At 41.9% G+C, this 21,930-nt stretch overlaps 1 protein-coding gene across 2 annotated transcripts in view; it reads left to right on the top strand.

Moving 5' to 3' along the window:
- The first annotated feature begins 216 nt into the window (after nucleotides 1-216).
- The window catches only part of CACUL1 (CDK2 associated cullin domain 1), a 48,734-nt gene continuing 27,020 nt past the window's right edge, over nucleotides 217-21,930 (top strand). The window contains exons 1-4 of one of the 2 annotated variants that reach the window (XM_027746484.2): nucleotides 217-593; nucleotides 6,247-6,373; nucleotides 10,452-10,554; nucleotides 20,943-21,038. In XM_027746484.2, coding sequence (XP_027602285.1) covers nucleotides 305-593; nucleotides 6,247-6,373; nucleotides 10,452-10,554; nucleotides 20,943-21,038 — 615 coding nt within the window. In that variant the 5' untranslated portion in view covers nucleotides 217-304. The remainder of the gene's footprint in view (nucleotides 594-6,246; nucleotides 6,374-10,451; nucleotides 10,555-20,942; nucleotides 21,039-21,930) is intronic. The other variant, XM_027746485.2, reaches the window with a different exon arrangement.

The following is a 21,930-nucleotide window of genomic DNA, read 5'->3' as shown; positions in this document are numbered from 1 at the left end:
GGGGAAAACTCCCTGGCGTCGAGGAACCGGCAAACGCGAACCCCCGGCGGGGAGGAGGCAGGGACGGACCCCGCTCCGGCCGCGCCTCCTCCATCGCCCCGCCCCTCCATCGCCCCGCCCCGGCGGACTACATCCCCCAGCGTGCCCCGCGGCGGCGCCGCGCGGCGCTCCCGCCGTATTCTGCGCGTCGTGAAGTGTCGCGCGTCGCGGCCGGAGCTGGGCTGGGGCCCGGGCCGAGCCCGGCGGGGCTAAGGCGGCGGCCGTGGGGACGGGCATGGGCGGCGGGCGCTGACCCCGCCCCGCCATGGACGAGGACGGCATGAAGGAGGACGGCATGAAGGAGGAGGAGGAGGAGGACGGCGGCGAGGCCATGATGGACGACCAGAACCACAACAACTGGGGCGCGGGCGTCTACGGGCGGTACCTGCTGGAGGAGCGGCTGCTGCCGCCGGCGGCGGGGCCGCCGCGCCCCGCGGGGCCCGAGCACAACGGCGGGGGGCTGCGGGGCTGCGAGCCGGCGGGCACGGCCGGCAGGGCGGGCGCGGCCGGGGCCATCGCCGCCATCAACATCAGCGCCTCCACGTCCAAGTTCCGTGAGTGACCCGCGGCCGCTGCCCCTCTGCCCCGCTGTCCCTCTGCCCCGCTGCCCCTCTGCCCCGCTGTCCCTCTGCCCCGCTGTCCCTCTGCCCCGCTGCCCCTCTGCCCCGCTGTCCCTCTGCCCCGCTGTCCCTCTGCCCCGCTGTCCCTCTGCCCCGCTGTCCCTCTGCCCCGGCTCTGCCCTACCCCTGCGCGGGTCTCGCCCCGAGAGCCTTCTCGAAGCGAAATCAGATGGCTTAAGGCGCCTTGGAAGGAGAAAATAACGCTTCTTGCGCGCACCCGAACTTCTCCTGCCTTACTGTCACGGTAGAGCTGGGCAGGGTTTGGCACTGTTGCTTTTCCTGAAGCTTTTTGTCTTTGCTTTTCCTGAAGTTTTTTCTTTCTGTCTGAAAAACCCCGAGGTGAATTGGAGACCTGTTTGTGTGCAGAGCCCGTGGAAGGGCTGTTCTGCCCTGGTGAGCAAGGACTCCTGTCTTGCTTGCTTCATGATGCAGAGGCTGTCTCGGACAGGTTATCCTTCCTGTCTTTCAAAGGGACCAAATCCAGTTCACCTTCCTTGAGACTTTGTTGGGACTGAGAGCTAAAATGGGTCTGTACAGGCCTGGTGAAAACTACTGAGTGTTAATTTACACCCCCCAGAATAGAATCACAGACTGGTTTGGGTTGGAAGGGGACCTTGAAGTTCATGTGCCTCCAACCCCCTGCCATGGACAGGGACACCTTCCACTAGAGCAGGTTGCTTGGAGCTCCATCCAGCCTGGCCTTGAACACCTCCAGGGACAGGGTTCCTAAACATCCTTTGCATGTAGCTTTTAGTAGGAATGGCAAACTTTTCCATTGTTTTGCTGAGCTAAGGTTGAGGGGAAGGAAGATTTTTTTTGCTGTACATTTCAGTTCTGCTTTTCTTTCCATAAGTCACCTCTGTGGGCAAAATGGGCCCTGTTTTCTAATGGACTATTGGAAAACTTGGATTTGGATGGTTAGATGTATTCTTAACTGTGTAATTGCCATGATAAAACTTTGCTGGGAAGCACAATTCTCTTCCTTTGTCCTGCCTGCTTTCCCCAGTGCTCGCTCACCTGTCAGGCTGATCAGGAGCTTGAAGTTCAGGCTTCTGGATCCCTGCTCCTCTGGTAGCCTGGCTCTCGTGGCTCTAGGCACATGGCCAAGCCTGACTCCTTTGAAGCTGGGGCTCCCTGGCACTCTCTGTGCCTTGCTTGTCAGGCTCCAGGTACTTGGGTGGCTTCTGAACACCTGAGAGCGTTGCAGTGAGATGTCGTTCAGCCTCCCTGACCCAGGCTCTTGAATTCCCAATCCAGAAATTTAGAATCTTAGTTTTTCCTTCTGTTTCAGAATGAAAAGGGTTTTCAAGCTGGATCTCCACCCAGATGGGAAGGTGACTTTCCAGCTAATCCACAGTTTATGTCTGAGGGGGAGAAGCAGCTGCGGAGCATGATTTTGCTTAGGGTGTGGTTTTGGAGTTCTCCAGCATTGGTATCCCAACACAGTATCTTACTGATGTTAAGTATTGGATTAAAGAAAAATAATTCTCTTGCACAGTACAAAGTTGTCAAATTTATGTTGTTTGGAATTTTGTGTTTTGGATAGTTGTGATGAGGCGTGTAAGTGAACAGAACAAGTCTAGTGAAGTAGTATTGACTGAGGAAGTACAGGAATTGAGTTGGGATGCTTCCTGTTCTCATCCTGGCTCTGACAGAGGATCCCTTAATATCCTCTGTTTAATTTTCATGTGTAGAAAAAAAGGAGAAGGGTCACTTTGGATGTAAATGTACAATGCATGTGCTGGATCCTCTCCTGCTGCTCTGTCTCAGTTGTGGCAGAACGGGTAGAGAAGCTGATTGTCAGTCTTAGGCTTGATGAAAACCTTGTCTGTTCTCTGCTGCACAAGGAAGTTCTGCAGGTGAATGAGCAAGGACTTGTGCCTTGCTTGCTTCATGATGCAGAGACTGTCTTGGACAGGTCATCCTTCATGTCTTCCAAAGGGTCAAATCCAGTTCACCTTCCTTGAGATTGTGGTGAGACTGAGAGCTAAAATCAGATAGAATAGTGCACAGTTCGTGTAATAGCTTTCCTTCTAGTTAAAGCAACTTAAGAAAATCTTCAGTGTTGTGCTAAACTTATAACTAAATATTTACAGTTGATCAGCTTCAGTTGTATTTACAGATTTATAAAGCTGTAATGTTATGAAAAGTACTTTTCAAGGGCCACGAGGGAGAAAAGAAGAGTAAGAACTTGAAATACTTTAAAAAAAACTCTTCCATAGTAGTAATTGCAGCATAACTCATTGTTGTGAAAAGTGAAGAGTTTTCTTCTTGTTTCTTACATCCTTTTCAAGCAAGGATGGTTATAAATGTCATCAGTGCCTGTTTAGGACAGGCACATGTGGCTGTGTGCATTGGCACATCCCTGAAATCTCTTGCCTTCCCTGCACATAACATCGTGCAGTGAGTGTGTGTATTCCTGCCTATGCAAATGGGCTGATGAAGAGAAAGTTCCTTTTTCCAACCAGTCTTATTGCAGGCTGAGAAACACGTTATAAAAATAGAACAGAATTGAAAGCAACCACGGGGCAGACTCCTGAACTCGCTAATGTGTGCTGGGATGTGTCAGGCAGGGGGGAGAGCAAAATCTACTGTGTAAACGTGAGCATGAGGGCTGAGAAGAAGGAAGGCACTGAGCCACAGTCTGCAGATTAGCCTTAGACATCTGCCTGAAGAGTTTGCACACTTTGACAAAATATTTCAAGATTTTAGGGTGCAGAAAAAAAGCAGAAAAGTTTTATATGTGTCACTTTGTGAAATGCGGCTTCTGAAAGATGCTCAGCTGCTTATTTCCTTTTTATTGGCAGAATAAATGACAGGTAATTGTCAGACTGATGTCTGCACACTTGGCAGTAGGTCAGATTAGCCATCCTGCTCTGTCCCCTTGCTTTTTAACTATAGATAAGGTTGTTTTTTATATGTGACCGGAGTAAGTGTGTTGAGTAGTTTTTCGGCTTGTCTCACCTAAGTCAGTTATTTTTGTTCTAAAATTAATGTTCTGTTCTTCACATCCTGTGCCATTACTGTTTCAGCATCTCTTTTGAGCTGTGTGTAAAGTGTTATTATCAATTTCAAGGGGATATATACCTGCTCTTAGGGTCTGTTTGTTTGTTTGTTTGTTTGTTTTTTAATCTTAGTGGCTTTTGCCATTCTTTTCATTGAAGTTGATATCAAAGAATTTGGTAGCTTGGAGCAGGCTGTGTTTCACTTATGGCTATGATACTGATATATCTAGGTTATGATAGGAAGCTCATGCATATTCTTTTTTACTTAAATGGTTTCACTGCTGCATTTGACTTAAACACTTTTTCTTTTGAACTTTTTTTATATATGGAAAAGCAGCAGTTGCTGCTCAAGCTTTACTTGTGAAGTCTTTTATTCTCTGGAAAATACTGACTTCCTTTCTGTTTTATCAGGCTGATTTCTCTCCCACCCCCACCCCAAACTTGCTGCCGTTGGATAAAATAGTGCATTGTAGCATGTTTGGTTACAGAATATCAGTATCACTTCCCAGAAACCAACGAAATTTCAACAAAATGAAAGTAATCTTTCCTTGTGATTTGGGAACAGAAGCTGTTGGGCAACTCCTTTTACATCTCGAGTACCTCATGCAAGGATAAGCATTTAAGCATGGCATCCTAAAAAGATGGAAAAGTAAAAAAAGCAAAAAAGGCTGATGCAGCCTGTCTTTTCTTGCTGAGGATCTGTGTGATTCCTTCCTTCCTGGTCTTGAACTTGTTCTGGCAGAGTTTGTAGTCAGAGGGTCCTATTTTAAGCTATCCTTCACTTTTTTTGTGTGTAAGCACTGCCAGGAAAAGGGGACTTCACTGACTGGTGACAGTTATTAAAATTTTAAAATAATTTGTTTTCTGGATTGGAAGAATAAAAGTACTGATTGTTCGGTGTGTAGTCTTGGACTTTTAGCTATATAAATATTGTGGTTGGCTCAGTTTCAGAACTGAAGTGTGGAAATCGAATTACATAGTACTTGTAAGAGACTTTTGAATGAGTGGAGCTTTTCTAGGATTTATCTGAAATTCACTGTGAATTTATCAGTATTTTCTATGCAAGTCTCCCAGGGCTGTTCATAAAAGTGTTTTGTCCTTTACCTGTGCAGCGTGTCTAATGGGCAGGCCTTCCTGTCTCCAGCTTCTTTCTTTGTCCATACTGTAAAATAAAAAAATAAAAGTTAACATCTCAACAACCTTAAAAATGATTTTTCAGTGTTCTGAATTCTTACGTGACTGCTTTCTTTCAAATTAGTAGGGCTCATTTAATATGTTAAACCACATTAACATGGATGTGATTATACATGGAAATCCTAAATCAAGACTTGGTCTGTTAACTGGTTTGCCTGTATTTTCTTGGAATTGTTCTTCACAATGCTGCCAAAAGTGATTTACCCAGCTCCTTTCAACCTCCTGTGAAAATACAAATTCAGAAATCTTGCTCCTCAAAGCCAGCAGTGAATCTACATTTACACAGCCCTAGCAAAAACGTTTCTTTTCAGTGTGGTGTCTAAACTAGCTTGTGTGGGGTGAGAAGCATCTTTATTCTCTCTTCCATATAGCCCAGACTCACCTGTGGAGTTCAAATGAAGGCCTGATTTGAGGTTTCCTGGGCTGGGTAGTTTTGCTGTGCAGTAAGTGCTGTGCTCTGGGTTGCTGAGGGAGTTTGGAGTGAGTGCTGGGAAGCCGTGCTGGTGTGACAAGCCAGCAAGGCAGTCCTGGGAGATGGCCCTGAACACAAGGTGTTTAACCTGTTGGAACTGAGCCTTGTGGGGTTAGTTCAGAAATCCTCCCTGAAAAGACAGAGATTGAACCCCTTCTGTGGCTGTGAAGGCACACGGAGTCACTTGGGCAAGAAGGTGCAGTTGGGAAGCCAGGAGGAAGATCAGGGAATGATGGGGAATGCTAATTCAAACACCTCCTGGTTTTCCCTGTGTTGATTCTTATCTGCAAAAGGAGTATTGCCGTGCCTGCTAGAGGGGAACTGTAATAGGGATTCAAAAAAGTTGCCTGGAAGCCTAACTGCAGTTGAAGGGAGAGGGAATTGCATCAGCTTTTAGAGCAGGGAATCTGCTGGTCCCACCAGAGACTTGTGAAATGAATAAATCTGCTGGGAAGGAGGATTTAAAAAACTGCCAGTCTTGGCCAAAGCTTATTCTTCTGCGTGTGAGGACCCTGTGCTAATTTTTGATTGTGGACTGCTCAAAGTTGCATAATTTATTAATTCGAGCTATTCTTTTAACATAAATAAATAAATAAATATTACATTGTTGTTGTTGTTGTTGTTGTTGTTGTCATGGTAGAAATCCCAGAAATTTGTTTTTTCCTGCTACTTGAGCCCCAGAGAAATATCTAAGCACTGATTTGGCAAGTTTTCTGATTTTACTTTATTTTCTGTAAATAAAAAGGTACAAATTCAAGCCTGGGCTTGAGTTTTAGATGAGGTTCTCTTAGTGGAAGTGAGCTGTCCCCAGTTTTTTTGGCCAGCATATTGGTGTGATCCGAAATTGCAGAGCATTCACTTGCTTCTAATCTTTTAGATGAAGTTACTAAATACAGTTTTGTCTCTTTTCTTGCAGTGATGAATGTTATAACAATTGAAGACTATAAGAGCACATATTGGCCAAAGTTGGACAGTGCCATAGATCAGCTTTTAACTCAGAGTCCTGGTGACTACATCCCTATTTCCTATGAACAAATATACAGGTAAGGAGATATTTTAAGTGCTGTGTTACTTTTTTTTTCTTCTTTAAAGTGAAATGTTTGTTTTATCTTGCGACCGATGCATATGTCTTACTTTGTATCCTCAAGGAGGAAAGCAGGAAGGTTATGTGAAATAAAATATTGTTAAATGGTCAGAATGAATGACTAATAAATACATAACTTGTCATCCCATGTTAACAGGAATAAGTACTAAAGAATTAAAATGCATCAGTGCTTGGAGCACTAACATTACAATGAGCTCCACCACAGCTGCTTAGTGTAGTATAATAAGAAATGTATCAAAGACTCAACACCCCTTCCTTCCAAGGGGATTTGCTTCCAAATCACACCACTGCTCCAAACCAAAGTGCTAAATGTGTTAGAGACCTGGCAGTGTCTGCAGAGATTTACTGAAATGGAGATTTTTGTTCTGTAGGTATTGGTAAATAGGATGGAAAGGTATATTCAGGGTGTTGGTAAATGGAAAGGTATATTCAGGGTGTTGGTAAACAGGATGGAAACTCGGTGGCTGCTGCTGCATTTACTGGTCAAGGTGCTGTTGAAACCACTGGCCCTTGCCAGCAGCACAACTATAGTAGCACTGCTGTGCTGGTTTTCTTTAGCACAGTGTTGCACTCTATGAAATAATGCTGCCAGCTCAGTCACTGACTGCCCTTCTTAGAGCCTTTCACCTCTGTCTCGTGCCCACTTGCTCTCAGCCACTTTGCCTCTGTGGTTTGAAACTTTGGATTAGGGAACCAGATAAAAGAAAGGCAAGTGTTCAGTCTTTCCTCTTAGTTCCACTTGAAAACTTCAATAAACTTCCTCTTTCCTCTCCAGACTTTTGGAACTGCTATTATCAGGACTTGGATATCATCATGTGTATAAATAATTAGAGGGTCATTTGAATTGAGAGAGACAGCTTTGGTGCAAGTAATCAAAATCCTTTCCCAGCTTGAAATCCCCAGTGTGCAAACAGTCTTCATAGGAGTTAAGCCAACATGTCTTGAAAGTCATCTCTGACATACAGCAAATGTGCAAGATTAGTGGTTTAATACCTTGAGTAGATCTACACCTAGTTATGGTTTGCAGATAACTGCAGTCCATCCTTGTCACCTTTTTACTCCTGAGAAGTTTTATTTATTGAATAAATAATGGGTTTGGGGTTTCTTTTAGATAACCCTGACAAATCTGAGACACCTGGTGCAGGACTGTACTGTTGCACGGGGGTCTACTGAATGTATTTTACTATTACTAAGACAAAAGATTTTTTATAGTTTACTGTTACTGGGAAAACTTGCATGTCAGTTTTCTTTTAAAAATTATGTCTGGTTGTAATTATTCTGACACAGCCTCTTCCAATCATAAGATTGATTTATGTTTTTGGTTTTTATATTTTTAGGCTGTTCCTTTGACTGACAATCTGGATAAGATAGATTGAGAAGAGAAGGCAACTTGATTTTGTTTTTAATTGCATTTAATAAGGATGCTTGCTTGGAGTATTATTGAGAATCTGTAGCAGGCTGGGAGTTTAGATCCTCTCTACTTCTAGAGCTAGAAGAACAGTCTAAAGAACTAGGCCAGTTCTTAAGTCTGAAAAATAGGATGTTTCTTGAAGTAGTTCAAACAGCTACATATATATTTTTTATTTTTTTTTAAAGTAAAACCGAGGTGAAAATACAGTGGGTTTTTTGGTCATCTTCGTGCTGAGTAAAGGAATCAAGGTTTCCATAATGCAAACTCAAAATACATTATTAGATACCCAAACTCTTATATTTGCCATGGTCAGTGATAACTGTAGGTGTCTGCTCCCCAGCAGTGAAAGGTAGGAGGTAACTTCCAAGGTGTATTTCCTATGGATCAGTTTACCTGTAAGGTATCAAAGTGTCATTAATGACTGTTTTCAGCTTTGAGTCCAAAGCCTGCCTGTGCACAGTGACTTCCTGTTATAAAATGTTGGATATCTTGGCAGAGAGATGTGAAGGGAACTTTGAGATGAGGAGAAGGTGAACATTTAGGTTGTACTTCTGACAGGCTCCACTGGCTCCCAGGTGCAGGGCAGGAAGTTTTCTGTTCCTCAGGACAACTTAGAGATATCAGATATTCATCCTTCTTGTCTAGTGCTTACCTTCCAGTGTCCTGGGGTCTTCCTTTTCCTGAGGGGTTGGGTTATGCTGCAGAACTGACAGGCTGGTGACTTCTTTTGGGTAATAGCAGGGTGAGGATGATTCACAGGATCAACCCACAATCAGGAACTGAAAACAGGATCTTAAAATGGGGAAGGAGCCTCTAAATAGAAGTGAACACAAAAACCAAGATGTAAACACACCCTGCACGTACATACAGGGACTGGTGTTTGATTACAGAATGTGTTGCAGAAGTAGGTGCAGCAACAGTGTGTGTAACACTAAGCAGAAGTGTACTTTAAAATTCAGTTTGTTACATGCCAGTGAAGCAGTCAGCTTGTGGAAGTGGCTGTATTTGGTTAGTTATGGAGCAAACAAACATTTGACCATTTGCTGTGGTTACCCGGCTGGCTGATTTGTGAGAGATCACAACAGCCAGTCTACTTTTCTTATCAGTGTTTCTCTCTTTGATCCAAATTAAATTGATTCTTACCAAAAGCATCATACCAAAATGTCTTTTGCACTTGCTTGTCCCAAAATAGAATCTGTTATCGGTAGACTTTATGTGGAAGAAAAAGGACAACTTTGACTGGTATTATTTAAATAATATCAAATGGCAGATACTCAGTTATTTTTTAAATATAGTAATGGGAGAGGTGTGGGGTGTCTTTTGGTTTTTAAGAAATAGCATTGTTCACCAAATGAGCAGACTTTGCATAGGGATGAATGCTGTATTTTGGGGTCTTTGAAGTCAGAGGCAATAGATACAGACTTCTTAGAGTTACTGCTAATTCACTCGTAAAAGCCTCCTCCAGAAGACTTTGAGAGTTGCAATTGTTGAATGAGAGCATTGTCTTGGTCTCTGAAGGCTTGAAGTTGGTGCCTAACCTCTCACTTGCATTAGAAGATTTCAGTAGCCCACAGTTGCTTTGATGCCATCTTTGCCAGTTTGCCTGTCTTTGTCCCACCTTCTCAGTGGAGAACTGGAAAGTCTTAGTTCCCCTACAGAGACACAGTGTTGCTGTCTTGTAGCTTTAGGCTTTTGGGGCCATTAAAAGCCTGCACAATTCAAGTCGTGGACTTGCCCAAGACACCAGGTGAAGTCTTCCTGTGCCTCTTGATTTTTGACAGCTAGATTTCAAAATGCTGACTTCAAAGAATAAAAGCACTCAAGAAGAGTAAAAGCTGCTTGGTACAGATTAGTGTTTGTGTTAGTCCTGGTGATGATGACTACCTTAATAACCTCTGGCTGAAAGTAATACATGTGTTTGTTTTACAGTGGTTGTAAATATGTTTTCAATAAACAGCCTTATTTTGCAGATGTTATATTGCAGTCTGAGAGCAATAAAATGTTCTTAAAAAACAAAGGTAACACTGAACACCAGAGTTAACACAGCCAAGCCATGCAATGTAGAATTAAAATTTTATTGCTTTTTTTCTGCATCTTTCTTTGTTATGAAAGTGTAGGATTTTCTTAGAATTGAAGTAACAAAGTAACGTGCTTGGGTCTGTAATTTTAGAACTTTTACTATATCCTTTTAAAACTTACCAGGGTTTTGGTGCAACTTCTGTGACTGCTTGTCTAGAATATTCATACAATCATTAAACCTGCTTATTTTAATGGGCACTTAATTGACATAGGAGAGGCAAAAGCCAGAATTAGGAATGTGCTGTTGACAGAATTGTCCTGGCTGTTTTGAATGGCCCTGTGAGGAGAGCTCATTGTGAGTAAAAATGAGGTTGGGGAGGGGGAATGGGATGGATACTCTTGAGCTTCCAGAGACTTAAGAGTTTGCTGGAGCTAATTCCAAGCTTAGGACTGTATTTAAAAGTTCAGTAATCACTCAACTCTATTATCCTCTAAATTGCAACTTGTACAAATGATTTTGAAGTCTGTTACCCTCCTTTGCAAACTGCTGTGGGTTCACTGTTTGTTCCTGTGTTTGTTTCTGCAGTTGTGTGTATAAGTGTGTATGCCAGCAGCATTCGGAGCAGATGTATAGTGACCTAATAAAAAAGATAACTAACCACTTAGAGAGAGTCTCAAAGGAGCTGCAGGTAAGAAGCTGCACAATCTAATTCTGTCTTTCCTGGGATCTGGGATTGTATCAGAACAGCATGTAGGTGGCCTCTGGAGGAGATAGCCATTAAGAGTGATTTACAGTAGCTTACTAAACTGGGGACTACTTCATTCACTACTGGGCTGTCAGAATACCAACTGCTAGATCCAGTTGTGTGGCACTGCCTTAGCCTTGGTGACCTGAACCATGTGGAGAGCAGTGGCTATACTTGAATATATTATATGGAATCAAGGCCTAGAGGATGAGAAACTACAGCATAATCTGGGATGTAAATACTACAGCCAAACATGATTTGTGCACGTGGGATCAATGTCTGCCATTGCTGTGTAAGTCTGTGGAAACTATTCATGGTTCTTGTGCACCACAAAAGGAAAAAATAATATTAATTAATTATGGATTGTGAAATATAAATTAGGCATTATTGCATATGAAGTTTTGTGTTACAGTTTATTCTGCATTTTTCTTGCCTATCTCTAGATGTCAGTGGTTTACAGCAGTCCTAATGCTTGTATATCCCTATCCTTCTCTGCATCTTATTTGTGCACCCATGATTGTTTTCATGTGTATTCCTTATTGAACATTCCTTTTAGGCTGGAATCTCCAGGCACTTACCTGAAATTGTTATTGCTGTAGCAGCAACACTGTTTGATTTTTCCCTACAGCTTTTGTCACTTCCAGAACAGATGTTTGAGTTCTGTGCTGCCTTGCAGTGCATGAAGTAGAGATGCCAAATACAAAGGAACCCTAAACTGCAGCAGCTCCCTCAGTGGTTCTAACACATTGATAATTAATTTCTGTCAGTCAAAAGCAGTCTTACTGCTTCAGGTACTTCTGGCTAAACGTGCATTCCCATAGCACTGTGATCTCTCATGTCCTTTTGGTTTCACTCTTTTCCTCTTGTGGCTTTCCTTATAAAAAGAGAAATAACCATCCAGCATTTAATAGGCATGGTGTTGGACTGAAATATCTTGAGTTAGGTTCTTTCTTCTTTTCTCTTTTACATTCTCTTTGTTCCTTATGGAATGACAGCCTCAGTGTTCTGTAAAAATTGGTTAGAGTAGATGAACATGGTATTTAAAATAAAGCCTTTCCTTGGTTCTGCTGAGCTGGTGCAGCCTGTACGGTTTTCTTGTGAGAACTGTGATTCATTGCAGCTATACAGGTTTGGCCAGTTCTTCTCATACATCCCATGGTAATATACTGCATTACTTTGCTGTGAATTTGGGAATACCCCACATTCTTTACTCTGTGTTAGTCCTTCATTGTTTCCTCCAAAGTTCCGGAACTGAGGCAGCTCCTTTGAAAGTTTGCTTTGGCACATGGGAGCGTTAAATGCTTCTGCCTAAAAGCAAGGCTGCCTTCTGAACATCAGCCTGGTGAAAGAATAATTGAGACAACTGTTTAGTGCAATCTGTGCCTTGCAAAAGGCTCCCTATGTAGGTTAGACACACCTGTAGTATGACATGATACCATCTTTGAGTGTTATTAATGAGTTTTGTCTGACACGAACGTGACTCTGCTTTTGGAGGGTAAAGATCTTTTTTGAACCGCTTGAAGTAAAATTCGTGTGCCTCAGAAAATTATTCTCTAAAGAAACTTTTAGCTGTGGGTTGTGAAATTTGCTTTTAAGAAATTACTTTACTGCAGTGTATTTTATTATCCTGATACTTCTTTGATCTTAATACATTTTGGTGACATTCAGTCGCTCGGGATTTATGTTGAAAATGCAGTTCCAGATCTTTAGCAACAACAACAAATTACTTTGTAAATGTTGGTTGCTTGGAAGTTTCTGGTTCACGCTGGCAAACAATGAAAAACCCTATATATGTGAATTCTTTTAATGCACGATATGTGGTATTTTGCTTTCTCTGACATGAATTCATTCCACCTACCAGCAACATTTAAGTGAATTGCAGAGTTCTGTGTAGCTGGCAAGGTGTGTCTTGATGCAAGATAAGTATTTTTTTTTTTTACATGCAGAGATGCAAATGTAGCCCAGTATAAGCAGGAATGCTGGTTTCTGTGAGAAACATGATTATGAATTGAACTGGCAGGCAAATGCAATGTCTTTTTCTGGACAAGCCAAGCAGCTTCTTTGTGTAGAAGTGGAACAATTTAATGGCAAGTGGGTTGCAGAATATCTGCATGTAACCAGCATGCCAGAGCAAGCCATTTCCTACAGGAATTACATATCAACAGCAAAAGCAGTAAAACTCAGGTACCAAACAATAAAAGCAGGAGCATCTCAGGGGACTGGTCAGACTTACTCTTGTGTGGATCTTATTGGAGTTTGGCTTCTTTCTGTGGGGCATTCACTGCAGAAGCTCCCTGTATATGTATTTATTCACCCCACCCCCCCAAACTGTGTGTGTAGCTCTCAGCTGGCCCCAGCTGGAGTCAGCAGAGTGGTGGCACTCAGGTGTCCTGGGCTGGATGTCCCAGGAACTGAGCTTTGGCCCCGTGGTCACACCAGGACACTCAAACAGTCCCTGGTCATCCCGTGTGACTTCTGCCTTTCCAAACTGCAGGACACCCGTGTGGTGTTGCTGTGTCTTTGCCTCGTGCATTCCTGGTTTGCTCTGCAGGTTTGCACCTCAAAAAGGTCAGTTTGCAGTGGTGGCAGAGCTGATGTGAAAATGTGGATGGGCTGATGTGTTCCTGTGTGTCACACATTAGGTGAAAAGCAGTGAGTGGTGCTTGCTCAGTAATAGTATGTTGAGATGAATTGCTTGTCACCAGGCCATCAGCTTTTTGTATGTCCTATATCCCAAGACATTTCTAGCTCCCTCATTACTATGTCTGTAAGTAAATAATCCTCTCTTCAGACTGTTAAGGAGAGACTCAGAGCAAGGATTGCCTTCCTTCCCTGCAGTCAGTCTGACCAGCTTCTCTGCTGGTCAAACATTGACTGCATGAGTTTTGCCATGTGGAACTTTCAGTAATTGAGAATTAAATTTCCCTAATTCTTGAGTTGATTGGAATTTGGGATTTTGTCTGCTTAAAATAGAAATGTGTGGCTGCAGAAAACACAAATTAACTTGTTTCCTGTTGTCTTGGTCTGTGAAATATACAGGCAGTATACAGATGATTTTTCTAAGATGCTTTACTTGGAAACATTTTATTGATAATAGACATAGTTCATTATGTCGTGGTTCAAAATAACGTCAGCTGGCTTTGTGGGTAAGTGCTGAGTCATTCAGATGTATGAGGTAGGGTAGATACACAGGCATATGCTTTCAAATTCAATACACCTCCCTTTAAAATGAATAAAAATGTGTTTGCATTAGGCACTGGTGTTACTGGCTTAACTTATTCTTATGTACTCTGATAAAGTCATTCAAAATCAGGTACTCTACCCATTACATACCTCTTCAGCAAAAGACACTGGAAAGTACTCAAAGCATTGGCAATCAAAATGCACTGTAGCTTTGAGCTGACCCGTTACAAAAGTACCTTTTTTTTGTGCAAGTGCAGTGGAATATTCTCATTTTAGTTAAAATAATTTCAGAAGTTCCTTTACAAAATGACCGAGAACTGAAAACCAGTTATTTGTCATGTTGCACCTTTTTTTATTTAGATAAAAGAGAGAAAGGGATCTATTGTTTTCTGTTTGTGGTGGTGGGTTTTTTTCATTAAGAACTATATTTTTTTACATAGTTTTTTTACAATGAACATGACTGAACTGGTGTTGGTAGATACCAGCTGGTGTTGGTAGATAATTTGCATGTCTGCTGTTTGGCCCCAGGACCTGCAGATTTAGAGTCTTTGTTGTGCAACGCCAGCAAGTTTTCCTGCCTGATATTAATCCTTACAACTTCTCAGCCTTCTGTCTTGTCAGCTCTCAAACCAGTCGGTGCAGTGTATGAAAATATCATCTCTCCTGCTGTTTCCTTGGCGCAGTGTGCAGTGGAGTCAGGTGTTGGGAATGAGTGTTTTAGGATGCTCAAAGAATTATTGGAAAAAGCGGGTTTAATGTCAAAGTGTGACAAAGTTCATTGGCCATGTTCACTGCACCCACTGCTACAGGGGTAAAGCACACAGAAAAATCAATCAATCTAAAGCTAAAATCAACAAAAATGATCTGTGTGGAGGCTGGGGATAGGAAAAGGGTAAGGATAAAAAGGAATAAGGGAGACCCTCCCTTTGAGTCACAACATTCAGAGTGGACCTCCTTACCAAACGTAGCCTCGGACTGGACCAACACTTTAGGTCCAGGTATAGCACACGTGAGAGTTGGCTGGCTCTGAGAGGCCCCAGGCAGGAGGAGGTGCTGGTTGCAGCCCATGGTGGTCCTGGAAGCTCAAAGGGGGATTAACCACCACATCAGGTTACTGTCAAAGCCACTCCACTGCTTTGAGGACTGCCAGATCTCTGGGAACCGAGTTCCTTGGAGCATGTCACTGTCAGTTGTCATCTGTTTTCAGGTATGGGTTAGCAATATCTGTGTGGACAATCTGTCCCTTCCTTGCCTTTTCCTTTCTTATTTTCTGTCTCACATTTCCTTTCCTCTTGTACCCTGTGATTATATGGAATTTTCATCCAGTGGTGAGGAGCCTGTAATTTCCTGCCCCTGCTCTTTCTGAAGCACTGATCTGATTAATACAAATTCCTTATTCCAAACTTCAGATGAGGTTCTCAGCTTCCTTACAAACAGTTGTGTAATGAAGCTGAAGTGGCTTGTCACGTTTGTGAGCTTTGTATGTAGTCAGGGTGGTAGAAAAATGCATCCAGGTAGTGCTTTGAGGGACTGGTAAAACTGAACTTTTCACTGTGGACAGTTATGTACTAGGTAACATCTCATAGCAGTTCTTGATATTTACACTCTAATTTTACTCCAGATTATTTCATAGGTGTATTTTGCTTTCCTTCCAAGATACACCGATGGTTATATTACCTTTATGTAGTGCTATATTGTAATTAAACAGCCATGCCAGTGTGTAAAATACAGCTTTTGACAACATCATTTGTGGCTGCTTTTTGTGTAAACTTAGTAAATTGCTAATAAAGATATGATTAGACTTTAGTCGTGTACTTATGGGAAGCCAGGTTATTTGCTCCATCCTGGTGAAGAAACCCATTCTTATTACACTGTGTGGGCTCAGTCTGACCTGGTAGCTAAACAAGAAATATAGGGAGCCTACTTCACAAGTCATGCTCATCTCAAGGAGCATAGAAGTAACACTGAAATTAGCTCTTGTTAATTTGAAATCAGTTGATTCCCTGAAATAATTTTGAAAGTTGAAGTAGTTTCTCAAAGGCTTATGTAGAAAACAAATCTGCCTCCTCTATGTTCTGCCTTTAGAGAAGATCAGAAATAGAGGTGGGGAATGGAAATTGAGAACTCGCATTTCCTGGCTCTTCATACTAATTATGTAAATCATTGGTGTTTCTTAGAGTCCTTTTGGGTGATTTGTTAATATCAACAGGTCATTTTTCAAAGAGGGGGCTCAAACTGGGCATTTATCTGGTCCATAATATTTAAAAGGGAAAAAAAAACTCCAATGTTTGTAGCTGTAGGCATTTATCCATCAGTTTTGCTGGGAGAACATTGATTAATTGTGTGTGAAAAAAGTCTTCACTGCTGTGAACCACAGCGAACTGAATCACATCAAATTTGAACTCAGATGGCAGAAACCAGAAGCATTAGAAATTTTGTATCTTCCTGTGTGGCCATCAGAATGTTGGCTTCTGAATGAAGAAGATACAGGGGTCACCCTATTGCCAGAATTGCCATTAAAAATGACATTGCCATGGGCAAACTAACCTGAGAAAAGCATCCTTGCCTGCAGCTTTTTGAAAAGGTTTGTATTCCTGCAGCTCTAGATATGCTGGGACTGCAAGGCCTGATACAATTACAGAAAGCTATAAGTAAATACAGCACAAATTAATATGCATTTGCTAGGTGGAAAAGCTTCTGAAGATACCTTACTACTAAACAGGCTTTGGATGGTCCTTAGATACAATGTCTTTTTGCTTGACAAACATGTAGAATGGAAATGGAAACACGGCCTCCATCTGCTAACCTGCTCTAAGACAGTTAGGTGAGGTATGTCATGATCCTGCACAGCTTTGAACAGGTTTGAGTGCAGGCTGGACTAGGAAGACACAGCCAGCCTTTGCAGGAGTTGTGCTTTAGTGTGATGGCTGGTTTTTGTAAAGGTTTCAATAATCCCTGGGTCTGAGGAGGCAGACCAGGGCATCACCTATATTAAGGCAAGGTAAACAAATTTTCTCAAGGAAGAACAAAGACTAGTTTAGAAGATTCAAGCCACCCACATGAATAACAGGTTAATTTGTGTAGTCGTGGCCATGCCCCCTTCCCACTGGGCAGGTGTGGCAGAGCTGCTGCAGCACATGTGCTGGCATCGTGGCAGTGAGCGTGTTCCCGGGAAAATGGGGCTGCCCCTTCCACGGAGGAGTGTAAGCTTTGCTCAGTACTCTGCTGGTTGTGCCAGACGAATCATAAACAGAGTAACTTTGTGTTCCTCAAGCACTGTTGTCTCTGCTTCTTTCTTGTAAGCCGCTTCTGAGCTGTGTTGAGCCAGCAGCACATCTTCTGCTTTCATTTGCGTGTTCAGTTAAAGAACAATATTCAAACTGTTTTTCAAGCTGAAAAAAACCCCATCATTTTCATGTATACAGTTTCTTGACCACAAGTTCATTGAAATGCCTAGATATTAGATTTCAAATAAGGGAAGGGTAATGTAGTATACTGGATTTCCAATGGCTTGTTTTGTTTGACTATGTCTTATCTTGCATGTCATCCTTTCTCAAATGTGTTTTCTTGTTACTTCTCATTTCTCTTGGTGCTGAAATGTCCACTGTGATGTGTGAGGAGATTTATTATCAACTTTTAAACAGCACCATAGTTTTTTATGCTAAGAAGTAGTTGACTCACAGCCAAGCTGAAGATGATAAGCAAATGCAACTGTATCCCATTTTGAGGAACCCAACCCAATGTTCAGTGCTCCTGTGGGCAGACACACAGAGTTGTTACTGGAAAACTGTTCTTAACCCTATGAGTGGCAGGTGAGAGCAAATGTAGGGGAGGATTTAAGCTGTCTCCCTGTATGGAATGTCTTAAAAAACAAAGAAACTGAAACACACCAAAACCCAACAAACAGACAAAAAAAGCCCCCCGAAACCCTGAATTAACATTTTGATAGAATTGAGGAGGAAGAGTAAAGGAACGAGGGATCCTCTTCCTTCCTGGAAAACCTTAGGCTCTCAGTGTGTATTTTTTCTTTCCTTGAACAGCTTCTGTAATAGATCCCTCAGGTAAGATAGGAGTAGATTTAAAGACTTAATAGTGTCTGGGGAGTTGTAAGAAGTAAATGTCATGCTTAATTCTGACCCTCCCCCTGTAATTAAAACAGCTGAATGTATGCTTTCTCTTTTTCTGGACTAAGACTAGGAGTGAAAAGTGTCAGCTAAGCAGTTGGAGTTTTTTGGGGGTTTTTTTTCTAGTTTTGGTTTGGTTTTTTTTTTGTTGTAATAGCTATAGCTGAATAAGTAAAGATTTTAAGTGGAAACTGTATTCTAGTGATGGCCATTTAATAAATAAAATGCAGCAACTTTTGTTTACTCATGAATTTGATGCCATGCACTGCTTTTTAGTTTATAAAATTCAAGTAGTGTATATAAAGCTAATCCAGTTAGTGTATTATAAATGTTAATGTAGAGATATGGAGAAGGTTCCTGTGCTCAAACAAGTGATTGGTTTCAGTGTGGCAGTTTGGAGCAGCTGCACAGTAACACCAGGATGAACAGCAGCAGATGGTTCTGTTCCCCCCCCAGATCACGATAATTCAGAGATGAGCTGTGAAAATACTATTGATTTCTCTTTGGCTTGGCTATTTTGGTAGTTTACAAGTCAAGCAATAGTTGAGGCGAGTTTGATTGTCAAGCTTGCTTTTTTTTTTCCTTCCCTGTTAGTGGTTTGACTGTCAAGACTTGACATGAAGCACTATCAGGAGAATAAAACTGAAAGGTGCCATTTCACACTGATGAAAGTGAACACCATAATTTCTGTTTTGCAGAGGTTAAAACCAAAGCCTGATATTTGCCTGACACTAGTGAGTGCTTCCTCTAAAGCTGTCAGGACCTTTCTTAGGGGTTTTTTTTGTCTTTGTCTGTAGAGCAGTTGTTTCCACTTGGTTGCAAGGTGATGGTGGTGGTGGTGGTAACAGCTTCCCAGTATCCTTCCATTAAAGGACTCTGGCAGTTGTGCAGTTGTTGTCCCCTCATAAAATGTCTCTCTTACTGGGACATAGGCTTTGTGAGGTGAGCTGGCAGAGTTTTCATCTGCAGTGGAGGAAAAAGAGATGAGTCCTTAATGTCCCCTGTAAAAAAGAGTGGCAGACTGAGGGGATACATTGCCTGCAGTCTGTTCATGGGATTAAATCACACACTGGTCAGACAGCTTCTGTCTCTGTTTTTTCTCGTTGGGTTTTTTTTTTTTTTTGTTTTTTTTTTGTTTTTTTTCCTTTTAAATAAAAAGGGCAATCTACCAGTGAGAGAAGAGTGGTGCACTGTGTCAGGCTGTGGTCTCCTTTTGTCTGATGTGTTCTTTGAAGTAGAATTTTCCTTTTTCTTTAATCTTAGAAGCTGTATGCCGAGTCTTTACAAATCCGAGGGTATCACCATATTTAAAGTTGAGGTTGAAAAGGAGTGAAGCAGGAATACATACTGCTTAGAAATGCAGATTTCATTGCATGTTATTTACAACAAATTATATATGTAATTATATATGAAAGGGAGTCCTTGGAGCTCATAGCTGCTTTTGTACATTGTTGGCATTTTCAACTAAAATTTGTTTGGCCACCCCTGAGAACTACATCTGCAATAAGATTAAAACCTTATGATCAAAATGAGGAATAACCATATATAACCTTTGGCAACTGCATATGGAATAATGCTCTTTGTTCCTTTGCCAGTTTTCTTTCCTTTCTAAACTGTCTGCTCTGTATTGGTGTTTGCTGTGAAAATTACCCACGTGTTCATTAAGCATATTAAGAAGGTAGGCAAAAGAAGCTAATTTAAAGGCAAAAAAAACCTTTCATAAATTTAGAATAGAGCAAAATATCAACATAAATTTTAACTGTTCTCTTGGGGCCCCTGGTGAATGTCCATACAAAGGCTGAAAAATCTATGTGAAGATAGCTGTAAGTTCTGATAAGATGGTTGAGGTGCACCTAAGCCTTGAGTGTTTTTCATGCCACAGAGGCTTTGGATTTAGGAAAACCTTTGGGCTTGTTTTCTTGCAGGGTCCCAATTTCTGCTGTATTCTCTTTCTTCTTTAGGCTTTGTGAATGCCAGAGGGGAAAACAGTTTTGCTTCTCGCTAGGAAGCAGCACTTTGCCCCTGGGTGTGTTTAGGTGTGTGTGTGTCTGGGAGCAGTAGGACCTCAGGCAGCCAAAGACCAAAGCAGTGGGTGTCTGAGAGCACATCTGAATGCTGCAGTGCAGCTCCCCTGCCTGCCTCCAAATAAATATTGGAACACAAACAGTGCTTAATGCTTCCCATTTTTCTGCTTCCCTTCTCAATTTAATTCAGCTCGCTGCAGACCTTTTTAGCTTCCTTATCTCCTTCCTTGGGAAATAGGGTATTGTGCACAGAAAATAGCTCTCCAAAGCCCATCACGAGGCTGGCACATTCAGGTGTTGTGCAGCAAAGCTTTGCTGGGGCTCCAGGGTGATGCAGTGTGTTGGAGCACAGCAGGAGGCTTTCCTAGGCCTGAGCTGAGGAGGACTCTGCATGCACAGCTCTGTCTAAAGGTCTTGCTTCGTCATGGTCCCTCCAGCTCAGTACCCTGAACACTTGCCTTGCCTTAGGTGACCCAGCAAAAATGACAAAATGTTTTCTTTCAGATTTCCAAGTGTGGAGGGCAGTGCCCCCTTCAGCTGCAGGGTGTGCCACTTGCCAGCTCGGTGCAAAGCAGAGCTTAATGTCACCTTCTGTGGTGGAGGAGCAGCTCGGGGAGGTTGGGGCACACACTCCTTCAGATTTGGTGAGGGGTTCTAAGCATGACAGGGAGTGCTTTCTAAACGAAGGTCTGATCTTTGAGAAGTGTTTTTATTTGCATATGCTAAATGCTAGTTTGTTACAGGAATACCTATTTCCTACTGAATGGACCTTGTGCTGGGCACTGACACAGCCCCAGGCAAGAACTGCTCACTGAGGGAAGATTGGTTGTGCAGGAGGGAGTTAGAGCAGAAACTCTGGAATGATGTGTGGCTTGCTTTGTGTGGACCTAGTGTATCAAATACTTTGGAGTTGTTGGAGTTTGCTGTGAAAGCATAGCCCATGCTGTTCCAGATCTTTCTCTTGTTCAAATTACAACCTGACTTTTACGGTTTCTTTCAGGCCAGCCCTCCAGATCTCTATATTGAAAGATTTAACATAGCTCTTGGACAGTATATGGGAGCATTGCAGAGCATTGTGCCTCTTTTCATATATATGGTAAGTTTTAGAAAATTCTTTTCAAATAAATATGTCCATACATAAGATGCTGACTGAAAGTGAGAAGAATAAAATGGAACTATAATGATTTTTGACATGTAAAACTTATGATTCATACGTGCCTAAGAGTACTGATCAAGTTGTATGGGGAGAGGAAGGGGCAGCTGGGCTTTTTAAATGTAGAGTTTTGCAGTTCATTTCTGCCCTAACAATTCTTTCTTGGGAATGGGAAGAGTGGTTTTTATTGTGATCAGGAAAAAAAGCCATCCCAAACAATTCATTATTTATATCTTTTTGAACAGACATCATTTATTGGCTTGTTATATTTTGGCTTCTTAGTTTGGGCAGGTTATGGAGACGATTATTTCTTGCTTTTAAATAGCACAGATTCAGACAATACAGGAAGAAATGTATCTTGGAGATGTCTTTGCCATTTGATAAAGCAATTTAGGGTGTTGGATGGATGAAGACAAACTTATGTTCATAGCACTGTCAGGAATACTTGGAGAGGTTCAGAAACCATTGGTTAATGGTTAATGATTAATTGGTTAAGAGTTTTTCTGTTGATTTTATAGTTTATGAAATCTTTTATACCTCTGAAGACGTTTATAATTTGAGGTTTTTTTTGTCAAAGTGCCAAGACTTTTATTGGTCAAGGGTTTTTCTGTGGTAATGAATAACTTAAACTTGAAATTTGTCCTCCCAGAAACTGTCCTTGCATTAGCCTCACTTAGAAATAATTTTAAAAAGATATATTTGTTGGGAAAGAAACTTTTCAAAAAAAATTTTAACTGATCTCCTACATTTCAGTGAATTTAGGTAGCTTGCTACAGTCTTTCAGTGTAGTGTTGCCAAACAGATTTGTTGCATTAAAAGAGGAATTTGCCTCTCT

This window comes from Pipra filicauda, unplaced genomic scaffold, assembly GCF_003945595.2.
Source record: "Pipra filicauda isolate LSUMZ 115617 unplaced genomic scaffold, ASM394559v2 scaffold53_size3534045_pilon, whole genome shotgun sequence".
Taxonomy (NCBI): Eukaryota; Metazoa; Chordata; class Aves; order Passeriformes; family Pipridae; genus Pipra; species Pipra filicauda.
This window is presented reverse-complemented; position numbering and strand designations above follow the sequence as displayed.